The sequence below is a fragment of the Enhydra lutris genome, unplaced genomic scaffold (genome assembly GCF_002288905.1).
Source record: "Enhydra lutris kenyoni isolate GAN:26980312 unplaced genomic scaffold, ASM228890v2 scaffoldscaffold8, whole genome shotgun sequence".
NCBI classification, from domain to species: domain Eukaryota; kingdom Metazoa; phylum Chordata; class Mammalia; order Carnivora; family Mustelidae; genus Enhydra; species Enhydra lutris.
Genome location: NW_019154092.1, coordinates 36,533,339 through 36,552,292, shown reverse-complemented (window position 1 = coordinate 36,552,292; position 18,954 = coordinate 36,533,339). Strand labels below are relative to the sequence as shown.

The 18,954-nt window shown below is 37.8% G+C and overlaps 1 protein-coding gene across 2 annotated transcripts in view; it reads left to right on the top strand.

Annotated features, from left to right (window-relative positions):
- LOC111142616 (Ras like without CAAX 2) overlaps nt 1–18,954 on the top strand; it is a 387,413-nt gene that overhangs the window by 172,389 nt on the left and 196,070 nt on the right. The window contains exons 4-5 of one of the 2 annotated variants that reach the window (XM_022495924.1): nt 11,582–11,773; nt 13,296–13,326. In XM_022495924.1, coding sequence (XP_022351632.1) covers nt 11,582–11,773; nt 13,296–13,316 — 213 coding nt within the window. In that variant the 3' untranslated portion in view covers nt 13,317–13,326. Of the gene's footprint in view, nt 1–11,581; nt 11,774–13,295; nt 13,327–18,954 lie in introns of those variants that run through there. The other variant, XM_022495923.1, reaches the window with a different exon arrangement.

Genomic DNA, 18,954 nt, shown 5'->3' with positions numbered 1-18,954 from the left:
GACAGTGCCCAAGATTTCATTAGGAAGCCTTCTGATACTCTTGTTTCTGCTTTCACCTTTAATATTCTAGAAATTTTGCCATTATTTCATTCTCAGTAATACTATTGACATTTTAAAAATCTGGCATAACTGCATTTTTGAGGGGCAAAAGACAGAGAAATTGTCAACGATTTTGAACAGCAAATTTCCAAAATTTTAAATATAACTGCAAAAAGATGGTTTCTGAGAATGACTCAAATTTTTATATGGGCTACACACCGAAGTGCATTTTTTAAATAATATAGCCTATATGTTATACAAGCATATATTAATATCTATTTTTTTATTCAACTTAAGTTCACAAGACCTGTCATCTTCCCCACTAAATCCATCTGAGACCCCACAAACAACACAATGAAAATAACCCAGGTTAATAGTTTCAAAACTCAGTTCTCATTATCTTATCTTTTTCATTATATCATTTTCCTTGGCTTATAGTTAAATGTGTAATTTTGAAATTATTGCATTTTAAATAGCCCAATGAAATTGATTTTGAAATTATCAAACTAGAATTACAGTTACTTTGTTTTTTAGGAATATATTGAGGAGCTCACTGAATTTAAAAATGGAATGAAGCCGACGACGTGGATGGAACTAGAGGGTATCATGCTTAGCGAAATAAGTCAATCGGAGAAAGACAACTATCATATGATCTCCCTGATATGAGGGAGAGGAGATGCAACATGGGGGGTTAAGGGTGTAGGAGAAGAGTAAATGAAACAAGATGGGATTGGGAGGGAGACAAACCATAAGTGACTCTTAATCTCACAAAACAAACTGAGGGTTAATGGGGGGAGGGGGGTTGGGGGGGGTGGGATTATGGACATTGGGGAGGGTATGTGCTATGGTGAGTGCTGTGAAGTGTGTAAACCTGGCGATTCACAGACCTGTACCCCTGGGGATAAAAATATATTATATGTTTATAAAAAATAAAATTAAAAAAAAATCTAAAAAAAAAAAAAAACAACAAAAAAAAACCTGTGCACACACGCACACGCATGTGTAAAAAAATGGAATGAAGCACATTCTGTTCATGTAGCCAAATTATTTGGAAAGCACAGTTACTGTAGGAAGTTGAAATAATTTGGGGCAAATAATAATTGTTTTTATGTATTCAAACTTGTTTCTATATATTGGTATACAAGGGTTCAAACTTGTTTTTGATATTGACTGACATGAACAAAAATTCTACTGATTTTGCTTATGCAGACATGTCCCTTAGGAGTATAAGTTTTTAAAATTTCTTCCTCCAGATTATAAGATTGATCAAGGAAAATGTGTCTTTTAAGTCTTTCGCATACTCCTGTAGTTCTAAAGCTTGATTTATCTCCTTTCTAGAACATATGCATTCTGTATAGAACAAGCATAATTTATCTGAAGTGGCATTTAGCCATTCAAATAGGAGCAATTTAATTGAAGTTTCATATATACAAAGTCTGGTCAATATAAACATTGAAAATAGTTTAAGCCTTGATGTTGACCTCCAAAATCTACTTGATGACACAAATTGAACTCCAGTAGGGGTGCCTGGGTGGCTCAGTCAGTTAAGAAGCTGCCTTCAGCTCAGTTAATGATCCCAAGGTTCTGGGATCAAGCCCTGAATTCAGCTCATCAGGGAATCTGCTTATCCCTCTCATTCTTTCTCTGTGCACATTCTCTCTCTCTCTCTCATAAATAAAATCTTTTAAAAAAACAAATCTAACTCAATAATATGAGATATAATTAATTGTTAATTTTTGAGGCTCATTGGTGAGGAAAATGTACAAAACAGAATAATTCTCACTAAGGGCTAGGTTTGCTAACATAGGTGCACAAAAGAAGAAAAAATAATTGACCCTGAAGAGTATGCACTCAGGTCACTGAAGACGAAAATTGGCTTTCCAACAATATAAAAGAGATTAGGAGGCTAGTTTTTCTGACCCGGCATGAGAAAATGATGATATCATTACTTTTCTGGGCCTAGATGTTCTCATCTGCAGAGTAAGAGTTGTATTCAATCATCACTAAAATCTCTATTAGCTAGAAAAAGTTCAAGTGTGGGGAATAGTGTTCATGAAGGCACCTTTGGGAGAGTAGACAGCTACTATGATCAAGCCACTGAAGGAAGTAACCCCATTCCAGCAGAGAGTGCATATTCAGGATTAATTGGAGATAAAGGTGGATATGCAGCATGATATCAGATTATATAAAGCCTTAAAACCAGGCAGATGAGTATAGATTTGATGTGAAAGCAAATGGGTAACCATTGGACCTCTGGAGGCAGATGAGCTACATAATGAATCTGTAGTGCTTAAAGAAGATTAGTTGGACAGAGAAATAAATGAATGATGGATTGATTGCAAAAAGGGTCTGGGTTAGAGCAGCAACACAGGAGGCTATTACTAAACTGGAAGGTGAGGGAAAGCTAGCACTTGACAAGGGTCAGGGACCCTGCAATTTCTGCCTGGTTGTTGAAGGAAAACCAGAGCTGGACAGTTAAAGTAGTATAAAGTAGGTTGTAGTCAGGAATATTGCAAAAGGGGAACAGAAGCAGGCCTAATTCTGAATACAGCATGAACAAGCTGGAATTTATAGCTAAGAAGCAGAGTGGGCAATCGATGGATGGGAAATTGCTGAGAAGAAACCTTAGGGGATGGGGGGAATTGTGGCTAAACTGACAAAGCAGGATTCTTACTGAAGGCAGGCCAGGGTGATCAGACATCACCTGGAGGTTGGTAGAGTTGGGGACCCTAATTAGATATTGAGGATGATGAGATAGCATGATGGGAAATTCTAACTAAATCAACTTAGGAGTTTTGCTAGAACTTGACAATGTAGAGCTACAGAAGCCTAAAAGTGATTCCTAGTTGGTAGATTCAGAAGAGCTTAAGAATTTGACCAAAGAAATTTTTGTCACTGTAATTCTGATATTAAGAAGGACAAGCACATATTCTCTGGGCATCTTTTCCTCATTTATATGTGCCACTTCCTCAATACAACTTTAAAATTTTCAGGTTATCTCAAGACAAATTACTGTATTACAAAACAAGATGATTTACTTTTTATCTTGGGAGGAACCAAAAAGTAATTTATTTTTGCCATTCAGCTATAGAAATACAAATTACTTGGTGTGATAAGTTTTAGAACATGTGACATATATATGACCTATTTTTCTTAGACACTATATATTTCACATATATATAACATAACATTTTTTCTTTAGAGTAGATCCTATCATATGCTCTAAGTCGATTAGCAAATGCAATTTTGGCATATGAGTTTTCTTATTGACTGTATTTTTGTTGGGATCATCCTTTTAATATCACATTGAGAATGACTAAAATGCCGTGGACAAAATCCTTTCATGACACAGTTACGCTACCTTCTTCCAAGATGCACTCCTATAGGTTTTTTCAGCAGGAAAGCAGCTCCCAGTGTTAGTGACCTCAAACATAAACAGGAAACCAGCTGTGATGAGAAATATCTTTTGGAGGATTTGTACCACCAGAGGCAGTCATGAAATTGTTGTTGAGGAAATACAAATCAGATGGGGAAAGACCCACTTCTGATACATCCAAAGACAAGAAGATTCATCCTCTCTTAGAATAAGACGAATGATTGAAAGTAGAGAATGAAATAAGGAGCATTTAATTACTTTATAATTCACAGAATTCAGTGGATAATGCATTTACATAAAAATTAAACTAGACCTGCCCCTACCTGTATAAGGCTCAGTAACTAAACATCTTATCCATTTAGTTTAGAAATTTGATTTGCTTTCCTTTTGTCTTCATCCTCTAGCCTCTCCTTAAAGGTACATCATCCAGGGAATAGCAACATCTCTCAAAAACATTTAGCTTAAAGTAAGTAATTAACAAAATGATAATATAATTATCTATTGGGCTCTGATCCAGGCACGGTCCCTTATTGCTTTGAAAAATACAATGCTGAGTAGTCCTCAGGTAGCTGAGTCTGGTGTTGGGAATGAAAGCGAAGCACATGAATTACAATACATAGAGTTACAAACACAAAAACCTGGAAAACTAAAGTACTGAGCATATTTGGCAAGAGGGAACAAAATGAGAAAATAGCTGTCAAAAACTGTTTTCATAAAATTTCCTTTACAATTGAAAAAAACACTCTCAACGGGACGAAGCTCCAGATTTTTTAAAGAAAAAGTGGTGAAAACAATCCCTGCCCCTACCCCATCCCAACTGATTCAGATGCATCTGCTTTACACACTAATCCCAGTCTCTCTGATCAGTCCAAAAGGTGTGTCCCCTGAGTGTGGCTTTTCCACTCTCCCCACCTTCAGTTATTATTTCCCATAAACCAGATTTCCAGTTTCTTGTGGACCGTTCCTTTCAGTTGTCCAGTGTCAACTCTAATCAGACAAGGGCAAATCTGTGTGAGACAAAAAGGGCCTTTAATTACTAACTTTCTCAATCCACTTCTTTCTGATCCTACTTCTGTAGTTTCCCAGGCTCCAGAGCTACAAAAAGAGGTGCTATCTTTAATTTTTTTTTTTAAACATTTTTATTTATTTATTTGACAGACAGAGATCACAAGTAGGCAGAGAGGCAGGCAGAGAGAGAGGAGGAAGCAGGCTCTCCACGGAGCAGAGAGCCCGACGTGGGGCTCGATCCCAGGACCCTGGGATCATGACCCCAGCCGAAGGCAGAGGCCTTAACCCACTGAGCCACCCAGGCGCCCCGGTGCTATCTTTAATTTGTCTTTGGAGAAGAAGTGTGACTATGATAGGTCTCTGATTTCCTAATTGGCAGCTCTAGGACTTTGGCCATATTTAATATCTCTGCTTTCCTCTTTTTTTCCCCACTATCTAATGTGGGAGTTAATAATGAGTCAATAGGTTGGGGTTTTGCATGTACAAAACCCCAACCTATTGCCTGGTGTTATTGACAGAACCATCAATAGTATGTTTTCATATCTTCTCTCTCATGCCCAAACTGGTAGGCATCAAACCTTTCATTTTTATCTCTTGAAATGACAGAAATATTTCTCTTTTCTCCATTTCTCTGTTTTGTGACCTCTAATTCCAATATTTCCCCTTTTATTTCTTCCCCCATGGAAATTCACTTCAAGATTACTGTAAAAGCCTTCATTTTTTTTTTCCTCCTGTCTTTAACTTCTTTTCTTTCCTTTGCTCTTGTTGCCAGATCAGTCCTACTGAAATAGAGCTGCAGTTTACTTTCCTCCTTAAAAAAAAAAAAAAAAAAAAAATTGAGTTCTTGTTTTCCTATCACATCAAATCTGAAACCTGGTTGTCAGGGCTTTCCAGAATATGACTTTGCTCAACAACAGGAGCATGCCAACCCTTTACATATGCCATGATCCTGTCTTTTTCAGTAATGACATTTCCCATATGAGGTACATATTTCAGTCCCCTACCACATATCCCTCATTTTCTCCTCAATCCCATGCTTCTTGCCACCATGCATATCTATCATCGTCTAGTCTTGCGTCCCTCGCTGGGGTCAGGAAGCTTCAGAAGTGACTGAGTGTCAGAGGAGAATTGCCACTGCCTCTTTTGCTGAGAGACTTGCCCAGAGACTGTCTCTTTGGAATTGTTCTCCCATACACTCTTGGATGTTCTTTTGTGATTCTGCTACGTCAGTCAGGCTGGCTTCATGAGTCAGGAATTTGTGCAGTCACCCAGGGGTCCATGCTGAGGAGGGTCCTGCACTTGCTTTAATACACTGCTATTGCTGTCTTGAGATATTTAATTTTTGAACAAGGGCTCCCACATTTTCCTTTTGCATGGGGCCCCATGAATTAGATAACCTGCAGGGCAACCTCAACATTTATTTTGAGTTGCATTGAGGTGAGAGCCTTACATGTAGGAGTAATCTTCATTATAGCCAGATTTTAGGCGCTATGGATTGGCCATTCTTCAGTGACATATCTAGGCATACAATCAAGAACTTTTTACTTTTTCCAGCATTAATATCAAATATTTTAACTGTCACCCACAATCTTAACATATAGTATTTTCTACAAAACAGCTTTTCTGTTACGCTGCTTGAGTGTTGCAAGCAGTATCATTGAGTAAATCTATAAAATGTTTGGTAAGATTTAAGTTGAAAAACAGAATTTAGGACTTAGCCTTAGAAAACCTGCTAATGCAGATCCTGTTGACATTGAGGGCATTGTCCCCTATTTGAAACCTCATAAAAGAAACTGCACTCAGCTCTAAGTGCTCAGGGAGAGACACATGTCACCTGACACATTAGTATATTTTTTTTATTGACCACAAGAGTGATGGAATTGATCATGTTCCCAGTGTAGCTTTGACTGTCTACAAGTTGAGTCAAATTTGCAGATCAAACCACTTTATCTTGGTTTCAGTGTTCTAATTTCTAATTGTTCTTTTCCACATTTACTCATATTTATGTTTCATTATTGTTTCATTATATGTATTAAGCCATCTGAAATCTGACATGCCTGTCACATAAGTGCTCAATAAATATTTGATGAATGAGTTAGGCAGTAGTCCATGACTTAATGCATTCCTGAAAATACAGGCATGTCAAATATTGAAAGAAAATGATAGACAAATGTATAATGGACATGGTTATGTTCTCTGCAAACTACAAAATAGTATAAATTCGTTAATTATATTTGGTCTTTTAGATACCATCTTTGACCATTTATTACCAACATTTGTAAAAGTTCTTTGTTTCCATTTTATTTGGACATTCTCAACTACTTTAAGGCTTCAGTTTGAGACTGGAGAACCACCACTACTTTGCATCAATTACAGCAAAATTATGATACCTACATTTTCATCACTTTAATATTTTCATTTTGCTTAATTCCTTTGTTAGACAAACATGCAAACAAAAGCAACGACAACCGTTTAGTTCCTCTGACAGCCTCCAAAAACTAAATTATGGATGGGAATGCAGGGCTCTATATTTAAGTGCCATACAAATGCTGACTTTGGGTCATGAAAGGTGGTTTAAGGGTAATACATATCTTTGGAAGAAAGATTGCATGAAAGTTGAGGACCCCTTTACAGGTGACAAATTTAAGAAAAATAACACATCCCATTTCTTCCACCAAGTCCTCTTTGCCTTCCTCCTGCAAAATGCTCTTGGCATTTTCTAAATCCCCACGGTTCGTGTAGCACTCCATTACTCTTCATTTGTTTCCTTCTGCCCACTTCTGCTTGGTCAAGCGGGACAGGGCCAGACTTTTTTGGTAGTTTATGTATCTGATCACTTGGCATAGTGTCAGCTGCATGAGTGACTTATATTTTTTTTAATTTACTTTTTGTGTACTAGGAACATAAGTTTGGTATGGAGATGTGGCTGTCATGAGTATGGCAACCATAGACAGTGGTATATGTGTGTGTTTGTGCTGGAAAGCATTTGAGGGTTGGCCTGACCATAACACTAGCCCATTTTGTAAACAATGTGGCACTTATACATCCTAGTGGCACTCGTTGAATACAATGGGGAGCAGGTCCCGTCCCTATATTTCTGAAAGTCTGCTTAAAATACTCTGATAATCAAGAGACTGGGATATGAGATTAATCAGAATACTTTGTGTTCACAATTAGGAGTATTCTCACCCTATTTTAATGCAAGAAAACCTATCTAAGGGAACTGATGAAGCTACAGCATTGTACTCAGAATAGCTTAGAAATTCTTAGAGAAAGGGGCATCTGGGTGGCTTAGTTGGTTAAGCATCCAACTCTTGATTTCAGCCCAGGTCATGATCTCAGGGTTGTAAGATCGAGGCTCTGTTGGGCATGGTGCCATCTTGGATCTCTCTCTTTTCCTCTCTCTTGCCGCCTGGCCCCCCACTCCCTCCCTCTCTCTCTCTCTAAAAATATATGTATTAGAAATGGTCATGTTTGTAGCATTTTACACATAGGTCTCTTTCATAGATACTTTGCTACTTATGGATAGCAAATGGAATCTAGTCATGTTCCTGAATAATTAACCAACAAGTTTCATTTATAGCAAGAAGCAAATGAAGAAGATATTAACATTCAGGATACATGGAACATAAAGCACAGAGATCTTTAATTCATGGGTGAATAAAGACGGAAGCAACATATTGAACATAGCATTTTTCTTATAAAGTGATTTCAGTGTCATATATTATTAAGTTGATAATAGCTGCAGAGATTCTGCTCAACTTTCTGTGCCACACCAGCTTCCAGCGCATCTTTAAGAAAAAGCTATATATGCTATGACAAGAGTTAGAAGGGGTGAGGTGAGCTAAGAGGAAGTATCCTCCCCTTTCACTGGGATAGCTTAATTATGTCTGTTTTATTGGTGGAAACAGTTTTCTATTTGGAGGGGGAAAAAAAAAACACAACCTATACCTTAATTTTCTGATTAAGCATATTTGAAAAATACTTCTACATTTATATTTAATGCAGCTCGAAGAGGATTTTATGCTTATACTCCCAGTGAAAGGTTCTATTCTGTAGGATTTGTACCAGAGATGATAATAGGCTTAATTTGTATTGTATTTTAAAAAATGATCAAAGCATTTTTACATCTGTTCTTTCATTTGATCCTTTCTACTGCCCTGTAAGATGGGTTAAGTGTGCGTCCTAATCCCTTTTGGCAAAGAAGGATATTGAGGCACTGAGGGGTTAGGTGATTTGTTAGAGGGTATATTCTGAGTAACAGACCTAGAAGTCATGTACTGTGCTTCCCAGTTTCTGTGCTCAGATTGTAAAGACAACTTTTGAGCACAAACACAGTTATTACTCCTGTACCTAGGTGCAAAGCAAAATCAGACAAGTAACTCTTTAAAATATTCACCTAGACCTAAGCTAGAACCTCATACCTGGAGAGTTCAATTCAGAGCAGATGAGAGGACTGGTAGATCTATTAATACAATTATAGGGGACTTGAAGTCTAATTAATCAGAACAATTGGATATTCACTCATTCATTCATCCAGTATTGTTCTCTATGGATTTTACTTTCCTCTACTTAGCCCGTCTTCCTAATACGTGTTGGACTTCATCAAATTTATTAGTCTTTTCCCTATGATGTAGTTATTTTTAATGTACACAAATGAATTTTTTCTTATGTCTCACATAGAAAGAAATGTCTCCAGTCAGAATTTTTTTAAAGCCCCAAATCAAAGAATAAAAATTGCATTTTTAAAATAACCCATAACTACGAGAGAATTTGTAAATGAATAAGAAACATAGGAGATGCTCAATATGAATCTCATATAAATGCAGATGAAACAAGACTCTACTTTGTACCCTAAATATTATAAAAGGTAGAAAAATTTGATAAGTGACATGGGTGAGTATGAGGAGAAATAGGTACTTTTATATAATGCTGGAAAGTGTTATTGGTACGGTATCTTTGGTGAGATTGGCACTATTTCTCCAAAGTAAAAATGTGTGTTCTCTCTCATCTAGCAATATTACTTCTCAGATATACATCTGTGTAACGTGGATGTTTAGGAATCTGTATTGCAACATACTTGATAATAGGAATAAAAGGAAGACTTCTAAATATCTTCATAGGCAACTAGTTACATAAAATATAGTACATGCATTAAAAATACTTATTTGTGCTTATATAGAATGATCTCCAAGGTATATTAAGGATATTAAATCTTAATTAAAGTTAAAAGTAAAAATTACGTACATTATGTGCCCATTTGAGTATAAAAAGTATGTAAAGGTGGAATGTAGATGCCTTTGCTTATGTGTACATAGATTATTTCTGAATCATAATTGGCAAATACAGTGAACTATAAATCATAAGATACATTTTTCCCTGTTCAGTTTGTGCTTTTATGGTTTTGATCATATATGCTGTTGTAATAAATCCATTCATATTTTTTAAAATATCACATATTTCTACAGTGATTCTACCATTTCTATTTGGAAAATGACATTATAACTCAGGGAAACCACATTTAGCAAATTCAATCCATACTACTCTAGTCAGTCCACAATCAGCTATGGGATTCTGACTGAGGCAAAGGGTTTTTAGAATTAGAGAATGCCAAAACTTGGAGGGATGTCAGAAATTTTATAAGCCAACTTGGTTTTAGAGATGAAGAAACTGAGACACAGTAGGATTTCTTTTTCCCATGTTAGCTCATGGCACTTACATGGTGAAATTTAGGATTGAGGTAAACTTTAGTACTAAGTAAATTGAGATAGTGTGAATCAGAGAAGATAAATTATTCAAACCAATTTGACATTAGCTGCCTCTTCATACTTGGACAAGTCTCTCTCTCTCTCTCTCTCCCTCTCTTTTTTCCTTTCTGGACTCAAGTTTGTAAAACTTTAAAATGACTGGTTGAACCCAGTGATATTATTTGCACCCATTCTGTGTTGACTGGAAATGTTTTAAAAGATTGACCCACTAACTCCATACCCTATTAACTTTACTACTCTCTCTACATTTGTAAGCACCCCAGATTTCCACAATTTCTGGATCTGTATAAATGCTCCTACCCCTCAAAAGTCAAGCCATGTTAAATCAACTTAATATTTGTTTCAACAATTACTCTGAAGAAGGCATTTTAGTAATTCTTATAAATAGCTTGCTGGGAAAAGAATTCGTATCTCGAAATCTTCAAATACAGCTCAAACTCATGTGAATCTTTCTTTGATGACTTTATTTCCAAATCACACTATGTTCTTGTGTTCTTTTATCATTTAGCATGGCTTGTTCCACAGCCAGAGCCTAAGTTTTATATTTCCTTTGCTTGTGTCTAACTAGCCCTTGTGATTTTAACAATGGAATCAGAAGAGTAACAGTGAATGAAGACAGACACTTCTGACTAAGAGGAATGTTTCAGATTGCAACTCAGACCCAATTCTAAATATTGAGTTGCCAAGAAATTGTAGTTCAGGTGGATTGCCACATGAAAAGCTGATACAGCAGTGCCTCCCAGGTTGGGACACTGGTACCTTCAGAAGGTGATCCTGTCCTCTGCAAAGAGAGAAGAAGATGTAAGAGTGAACAGAACATGGAAAATGCCCCATGACTCAGCCATCAAGCTCCCTCTGTTTATGCCCCTCAGAGAGACAGATCTAAGAAAACCCAAGCACATAACTGGGTCGGGGATTATCTATACTGATAACTTCATCCGTTCACAGGGTAATCAAGGTTAAACTCGTGTTTCTTTTCATCTTTTTGAGGAGAAAATTAGTTCCTCTAGGTTTTAAAGTTTAAAGTATACAAATTTAGATTCCCTTTCCTAAAACGAGACCATTAAGTAGAAAGCTATTAAAAGATGTATATAATCCCTAATAGTTCGTTAGTTAACCTGCTGTTTAACATATCTCCCCCAAGATCTCTTGAATCAAATTTTCTATGATTAAAGATCAACACTCTGAATACTTCAAAGCATTCAGATTTCATAACGGTACAGTTAGACTTCATACTATTTTTCTATATCCAAAGCCCAGAAATAAACTTTTACAAAATTTCTACCCACCTACCTCGTCTCATAATTTATCTACTTTTGACCTTTTATTTTAATGACATCCTGGCTTCATGGTTTTAAATTACATAACAATTTTGCTTTTTTTCCTGCAGGCAGAGTTCACAGCCATGCGGGAGCAGTACATGCGAGGTGGGGAGGGATTCATCATCTGCTACTCTGTCACTGACCGCCAATCATTCCAGGAAGCTGCCAAGTTTAAAGAGCTCATTTTTCAAGTCCGCCACACCTATGAAATTCCCCTGGTGCTGGTGGGTAACAAAATTGACCTAGAACAGTTCCGCCAGGTAAGTGCCAAATCTTGTTTGTTCTTAACTCCAAGGGTACATAGTACTTGGTAAAGCATGGCTTTACCAAGGTTCATATTGAGAATTATGACAAAGAAATGATACATGTGATTTTTCTGAGAAATCTTTGAAATTATGGTAGATCGTGTCAGCTGCCACAATGTACCCCAACTCACATGGTACTTTACAGTGTCTTTACCACTCCAACAGGAGCATAATCTGTTTCTCCCATCTCCTTGGGTCTGGGATGGTCCTATGATTGGTTTCAGGCAGTAGAGTTTAGTAGAGATGAAGCTGTATACATTCAGAGTTTGAGCCATAAGAGTTCTGCAGATTCTGCATTTACCACTTAAAATGCTTGTTCTTGGAATCCAGCTACCATGTAAAGACCACTACCCATTAGAGTTCACAGGACCCTTCCCACCCTGCAGAACCAGAACAAGCCTCACTTGTCAGGTTGAGTAAGAAGTGCCTTCCATATGCCATCAATCTGCTTCAAGCTGCCTCTGCTGTATCATTGTGGTCCTCAGTTCATTTTTCCAAACAAACAAAATTTAAAATGCAGAAAGCATGGCTAATTTCTGATAATGCAGAAACCACGGGTTATGATCCATTACCAGATTTCATGTAGTTTACTATATAATATTCTTCTCTGATCAAACACTATCAGGGCCTGATGGGCAAGCTGTGTTGGCTTCATCTTTACAGGGTAATATTTGTCCTTAGTCCTTTTTGTGCTCCGTAGTACTCCTAAAGAGATTAAATGACCAAAACCTAGTTCAGGAACCATCTCACAATTCTATTGCCACGACTTACTTTGTACAACATTAAAGTACTAAGATATTGCATGCAAATCAAATTTTTATAAATCAAATTCTCTAAATTGAATGGTTGAGTTCTAATTTTAGATGCTTTATCTTTATTTGCATTGACCTTAAATTTGAGCTGGATTTTAATAGTTGTGTATGTTTCCAGTTAATGATTTTTAGACTTAAAGTAGCCTGCTAATAAATCCTTTTGCTAAGGTAAGAATCTTCACTAAAACAGTTTTCTCCTATTTTAAGTGTTTCATATATTTGGATTTTTCTATCTAATGCATCTTACATTTTCTTGAAGTGAAAATAACATATAGAGTCAATGCTTATAAATCTATGCTTACTACTGAAACATATTTCTGTTTTTAGTGCAGGACATTTTTGTAATGGCATTTTTTTCTACATTTTACTTGAAAATCTAGGCATGTTAAAGTGGCAGCTGACTATTTTTTAGCAGCTATAATATTTGAGTCACCTGTACTTGTTCTCCTCCCTTCCTTTGTTGTTTCTCTTTCTCCAAAGCTATGTTTAGTATGAAATGGTTACCTGGCTATGAGATAGGAATTCAAGTTTATCTCACCAGTTAAATACGAATCTATTTTGCAATATTTGACAAAAACGGGAAGAGAATATAGGTCTAGTGGTGAAACTTTCAGATACTCCTCTGAAGAGTGGGAATAGTCTACTTTTTTTTTTTTTTTTTTAAGGACTTCTGGGAAGTTACATGAGGGAGCCCCCTTAGATGGAAGTATACCATCAGTGATTACATGACCACCTTTACTGCCCTTCTCAGAATTCCTCAAGAACATAAACCTTTAATTGAAGGCCAGTCGAGAGCTACAAGTGGCTCTTGTAAGTTAAGGGATTTGAGAACTTGAGGGAACCTTCTTCAGGCAAAAGTGTATCATGTTGTCTCCAGAATGATTGCTCCCCACTGGCTGGCATTTGCTTTTCCCTCGCTATCCTGGTGCTGCTTCTCCTTCCCTAGGCTCAAAGGTTTTTCAATGGGACCCCTGTCTTAGCCTCGGTAATTGCAGATTAGCAGTGATGAGACTCTCCAGCATCATATACATCACTAAAACAAATACAAAAAATGAGAGTAAGCTGAGCAATTTAGCAAATTTGACAGACTTTTCCTTTCAGATAAAAGCAATAAACAAGATAGTCACAGAAAGTGCAAAACCCATGAAAACTCAAATTACAATCTTTTTAAAATTGCTCATGTACCAACATCTCCAATAATGAAGTGTTGATATGCAAATTTGGCTTCTGGCTGTGGTGTTTGTGATGGGAATAATTGTTTCTATAATTGTAGAGTGGTTGTTCCTTTTCAAAATGCTTTCGTTCATACTTTATTTTAATCCTATAACTGCCCTGTGTAGTTTTAAGCAAGTGGTTGATGGATGAGGATATTTGAGAAATAAATAACTGGATAGAAATTGATTTTAATAAAATAATGTTGTTAGTGACAAATTTAAGACTAAAACCCTGATCACGTGGTTTTTTTTGTTTGTTTGTTTGTTTTTTATGTTAGTCTTCAAGGGTTAGGTCTCCGTTTTAGGGTTTTGGTTTTTGTTTTTGTTTTCATGTAAAACAAGAAGATGCTGACACCTGCATCATTTCCAGCTCAAAGGAGTTGTGTGAAGAGTCCTAGAGTAACTGTTAAGCTCTGGAAGCTTCTGAAGGAAATCATGCTGGTGTTTACGTTCAGTGCTAGGAGGCAGAGGAAGAAGGGTTTTTATTTGGTGGCTCTTCATCCTCCTCATGGAAAGTGACTGAAAGGAAAGTGCTGATGCTGATATGAGGAATTTGAGAAGCAAAACAGAGGATCATAGGGAAGAAAGGGAAAAATGAAACAAGATGAAACCAAGAAGGAGACAAACCGTAAGAGACTCTTCATCTCAGGAAACAAAATGAGGGTTGCTGGGAGGAGGGGGATGGGAAGGATAGTGAGGCTGGATGATGGACATTGGGGAGGGTATGTGCTATGGTGAATGCTGTGAACTGTGTAAGACTGATGGATCACAGACCTGTACCCCTGAAACAAATAATGCATTGTATGTTGATTTTTTTAAAAAGGTGGGGGGAAAGTATTGATGATGAGAGCTATTTCTTGTCATGCTTGTGTGGTAGAGTGGGTAGCTGCTTTCTGAATCTATTTTGGTGAATCCTGAGTCCCCTTATACCAAGAAAAAGAAATGACTTTTAGTGCCTGATGTCCTTCATGATTAGTGACATCTTTAAGCAAAATTATTGAAGGGCTCTGTTTAAAGTTGAGTATTTTCTCTGAGAATAATATTCATTTTGATACTGATGATGCATTTAGTATTGCAAGGCTGCATACCGGGTATGAGCACACATAATTTTATTTCATCTTCACCACAGCCACCAGCTAGGTTCCTTTATGACCCTACTTACCTATGAGTCATCGAAGGCTTTAAAGATTCAGTGACTTGCTTAAGGTCACATAGCTAGTTAGGGCTATGAGGACATGTCCGGCACTTCTGATTTGAAATCTCACTTTTGGCGTCCAAACCATTGTTGTTTTTCTTGAATTCTTTTTATATCAGATTCGGGATCTTAGTGTGCTCCACAAAGGATAGAACATAAGCAATTGCATTGTCTTGCAGCAGGAAGGAAGAATGCTAGCTCTTTGGAGCTCTTTGGAGGTGTCGAGCTGTTGGACAAGCCAGTAATAGCCAGAACTTAGGAAGAATGTGAGGAAAAGTAAAGACAAGGAAATGATGCTCAAAACTACTGAAAGGCACTATTTTCTCAATTTTGTCCAAAGTTCATCCAGACTATTATAAAGCCCTTTTTAGATTCCCAGACTACATTAAGGTCCCTGAGCTTGCATGGTCTTTGTCCCTACTATGCCTTCTACTGTCACACTGAGGAGTGGAAGGCAATAATTTCTGCTTTTTTGTTTTTGCAAAACCCTGACCAGCTGTGTAGAGTACATATGGTGCTACGAATGGAGTGAGTTCCAAGGATCTGGGAACTGGTTTAGGAAAGATTTACATCAGTTGCAAACCACAAACTGTTTTATCCTGAAGGTAGACTATGACAACACTTTCAGCGTTGCAGCTTAATACTCAGTTTGAAGCCTTGAAACTCTGCTTTCCACAGCCTGACTAACTCTTTGAGTGCAGATCTGGGATCATGAAATACTCCTTGTTTCTTCTTCACGGATCTATCTATTGAATGAAAATGGTTCAATTCCTTTACTGAGAGGGGGGCCTATAAAAGCTTCAAAGATCAGAAATTGCGGTGTTAAGAAAAATGACATCTTATTTAGAGTTCTACCAAGCATCTGCTTATCTTTGCAAGGTGATGGCGGCTTTGTGGCACAGTAAAGGAAAAAGCAAAATCCAGTCTCTGTTCTCAGGGACTTTCTCTTCTCGAAAGGATCTAGGCATGTGATATAGAACATAATACTAAGCAACAGAACTAAATATTGAACAATATGACACCATGAATAAGTGCAATTGTTGCTGAAAACCAGGAAAGATCAATGTGGGCAACATTTTTGAGGAAGAAGGATGTGGAATGAAAAAGCATCACAACCAGGTAGGAAGGAGCAGGTGAATGGTGAAAATTCTTCTGGGAAGGGCCAGTAGGAGTAGATAGAGGGGGAAATGAATCGTGGGGCTATGTGCACGAGACATGGAGTGTAAAGGAGGAGGAGTTGGGAAGACCAGCCTGCCCGGTACATATATATCAAGTACCCTCAGAATAATTTCATAAGGTCTGCCTTGAAGACACACTTTGTCAAACACAAAGCACAAATAAGTACCAGAGGGTCTTGGATATATAATTGCAAATACCACTCAAATTTTAAAAAGTGAAAAACAAAAGAGTAGTACTTCATCTTTTATCAGTAGGGTGGGTAATCCATATCAACACATTTTCCAAATGATGAGGGTGTCTTTTTTAATTGGAGAAGAGTTGTGATAACTTATGCAATATTATGGAGATACACATTTAAATTTAACAATTATCTAGACCTATTTATACTTTCCATAACATTTCCTTTATATGCTATTTCATTTCATTAAAAATGCCAATGTATTAAGTCCAATTAAGATAGAAAACAAAGCATAACAAAGCTTAGAGTTTAATGTATATTATCTATATTGAATAGGTTTTGAAACTAGAATTTGAACCTAAATCAGTTTTCTGATCCTTACATATTTTTGTTTTGTTTTGTTTTTGCTAACACATTCTTTCATGCAATTTATTTACCAAATATTTAGTAAGTACTCAATGGGTAACAAGCACTTTTTTATACATACATACATAGGAAGAGAAATAACTTCAAATATTTGAGCAGAGTTGCGGCATGAATGCATTTTCATTCTCCAATTAGTTGTTGGAGGGAGGTGAGAATGGAAGCAAAAAGACCAGTCAGGAGATTGAGTCATCAAGATGAAGAATGATGGCAGCTTGAGTGAAAGCGATAGACTATTCATGGATTCTGTACTCATGCAGCACCCTGACAGGATGACAGGTGACAAAATTACAGTGAGGCTTGGAGACCTCACATGTAGGGACAAACTGCTACATTGTTCAGTGGTACCTGAGGTCATTGTTGCATTGTCACACAAAACAGTGAATATCCAGGGTGGACTCGTCAAGACAAGGTTAAGGCATATACTTAGCAAATATTTTTCAGAAAATAACGAAGTATATCCTCAGAAGAATCAAATAGTCCTGAGTTTGAATTTTCACTGAGACAATCACTGTGTCCTTGGACAAATCAGTGGCAAACTCAATGAACACCCAAATTCTTCTTCAAAGAAGTGCATCCTCCCAGCCCAGAAATAGGAAGCATAGTCAGTAGACCACTTCAGGGCCATTCCCAGCTACACAAATCCTCCTTGTCTGAAGTCATGCTTTTCCCATTTCCATTCTTGCCCATTTCCAGGGAAGTATGGACATAAATATATAACCATTGCAACCTAGTGGGACACCATGACAAGCAATTCTTGTTCCAGATCCCCATGCTGGTTTGGCAAAGACTGTTGTGCTTCCATTGTCATTCAGCTTCTCCCTCAACCCAATCCAGCTTCCTACTCCTTCCTTCACAAGGGATGATCTCTAACAAATATCACGTACTCCAAAATCTGTCTCAGTGTCTGCTTCTATAGGACAGGGACAATACCACTTTCATAGGTTTTTAGGTAGGGTAGATGAGATAAGAGATTAGATGAGATACTAGTTTATCTAGCACAGTGCTGAGTACAAACTAGGGGCAAACAAGGGACTCAATAAATACTATGTACTACCATCTTCATCCCTTACCTGAATTATTTAAATACTCTCTGGGTTACTATCTTCTAATCTGTTGTTTCACAAGTTAAACACTAGTAAATGAAATATGTAAGGATTGTGTCAAAAGGAAGAGTAATTAAAACTGGAGGAAAGCCCAGCAAGTTTTCTGATAACTAAAGTACAGAGGCTTTGGTGCACAGATTTTGTAAAATCAATTTTGGAATTATTTTCCTAATTTTCAGATGTGAAACAGCAATCTTAAAGTAAACGAATTTTGAACAAAGTTTTAGAAGAATCCGTGCTTCTTTTCCATTAGACCACGAATGAAGTGTAGCTGAGTATAAACTGACAATAAATGAGAAAGACTTAAAAAAGATTATTGGCCAGGGGAGGAGTCAAGATGGCGGAGAAGTAGCAGGCTGAGACTACTTCAGGTAGCGGGAAATCAGCTAGAGAGCTTATCTAAAGATTGCAAGCACCTACAAATCCAATGGGAGATCAAAGAGAAGAACTGCAATTCTAGAAACAGAAAATCAACCACTTTCTGAAAGGTAGGACTGGCGGAGAAGTGAATCCAAAGCGACAGGAAGATAGACCGTGGGGGGAGGGGCCAGCTCCCAGCAAGCAGTGGAGCAACGGAGCACAAAATCAGGACTTTTAAAAGTCTGTTCCGCTGAGGGACATTGCTCCAGAGGCTTAACCAGGGTGAAGCCCACGCGGGGTCAGCGTGGCCTCAGGTCCCGCAGGGTCACAGAAGGATCGGGGGCGTCTGAGTGTCGCAGAGCTTACAGGTATTAGAACGGGGAAGCCGGCTACGGAGACAGAGCCGAGGAGTAAGCTCTAAGCTCGGGGTTACCTTGAACCGGTCGCAGGCTTGGTCAGCTTGGAGCGCGGCTGGAGGCCAGGGTGACGGAGTAATTGGGTGCTGTTCTCTGAGGGCGCACTGAGGAGTGGGGCCCCGAGCTCTCGGCTCCTCCGGGCCGGAGACCGGGAGGCCGCCATCTTCATTCCCGCCCTCCGGAACTCTACAAAAACAACAGCTCCCGGGAACAAAAGCTCCCGAAAGCGAACCCGAGCGGATTACTCAGCCCG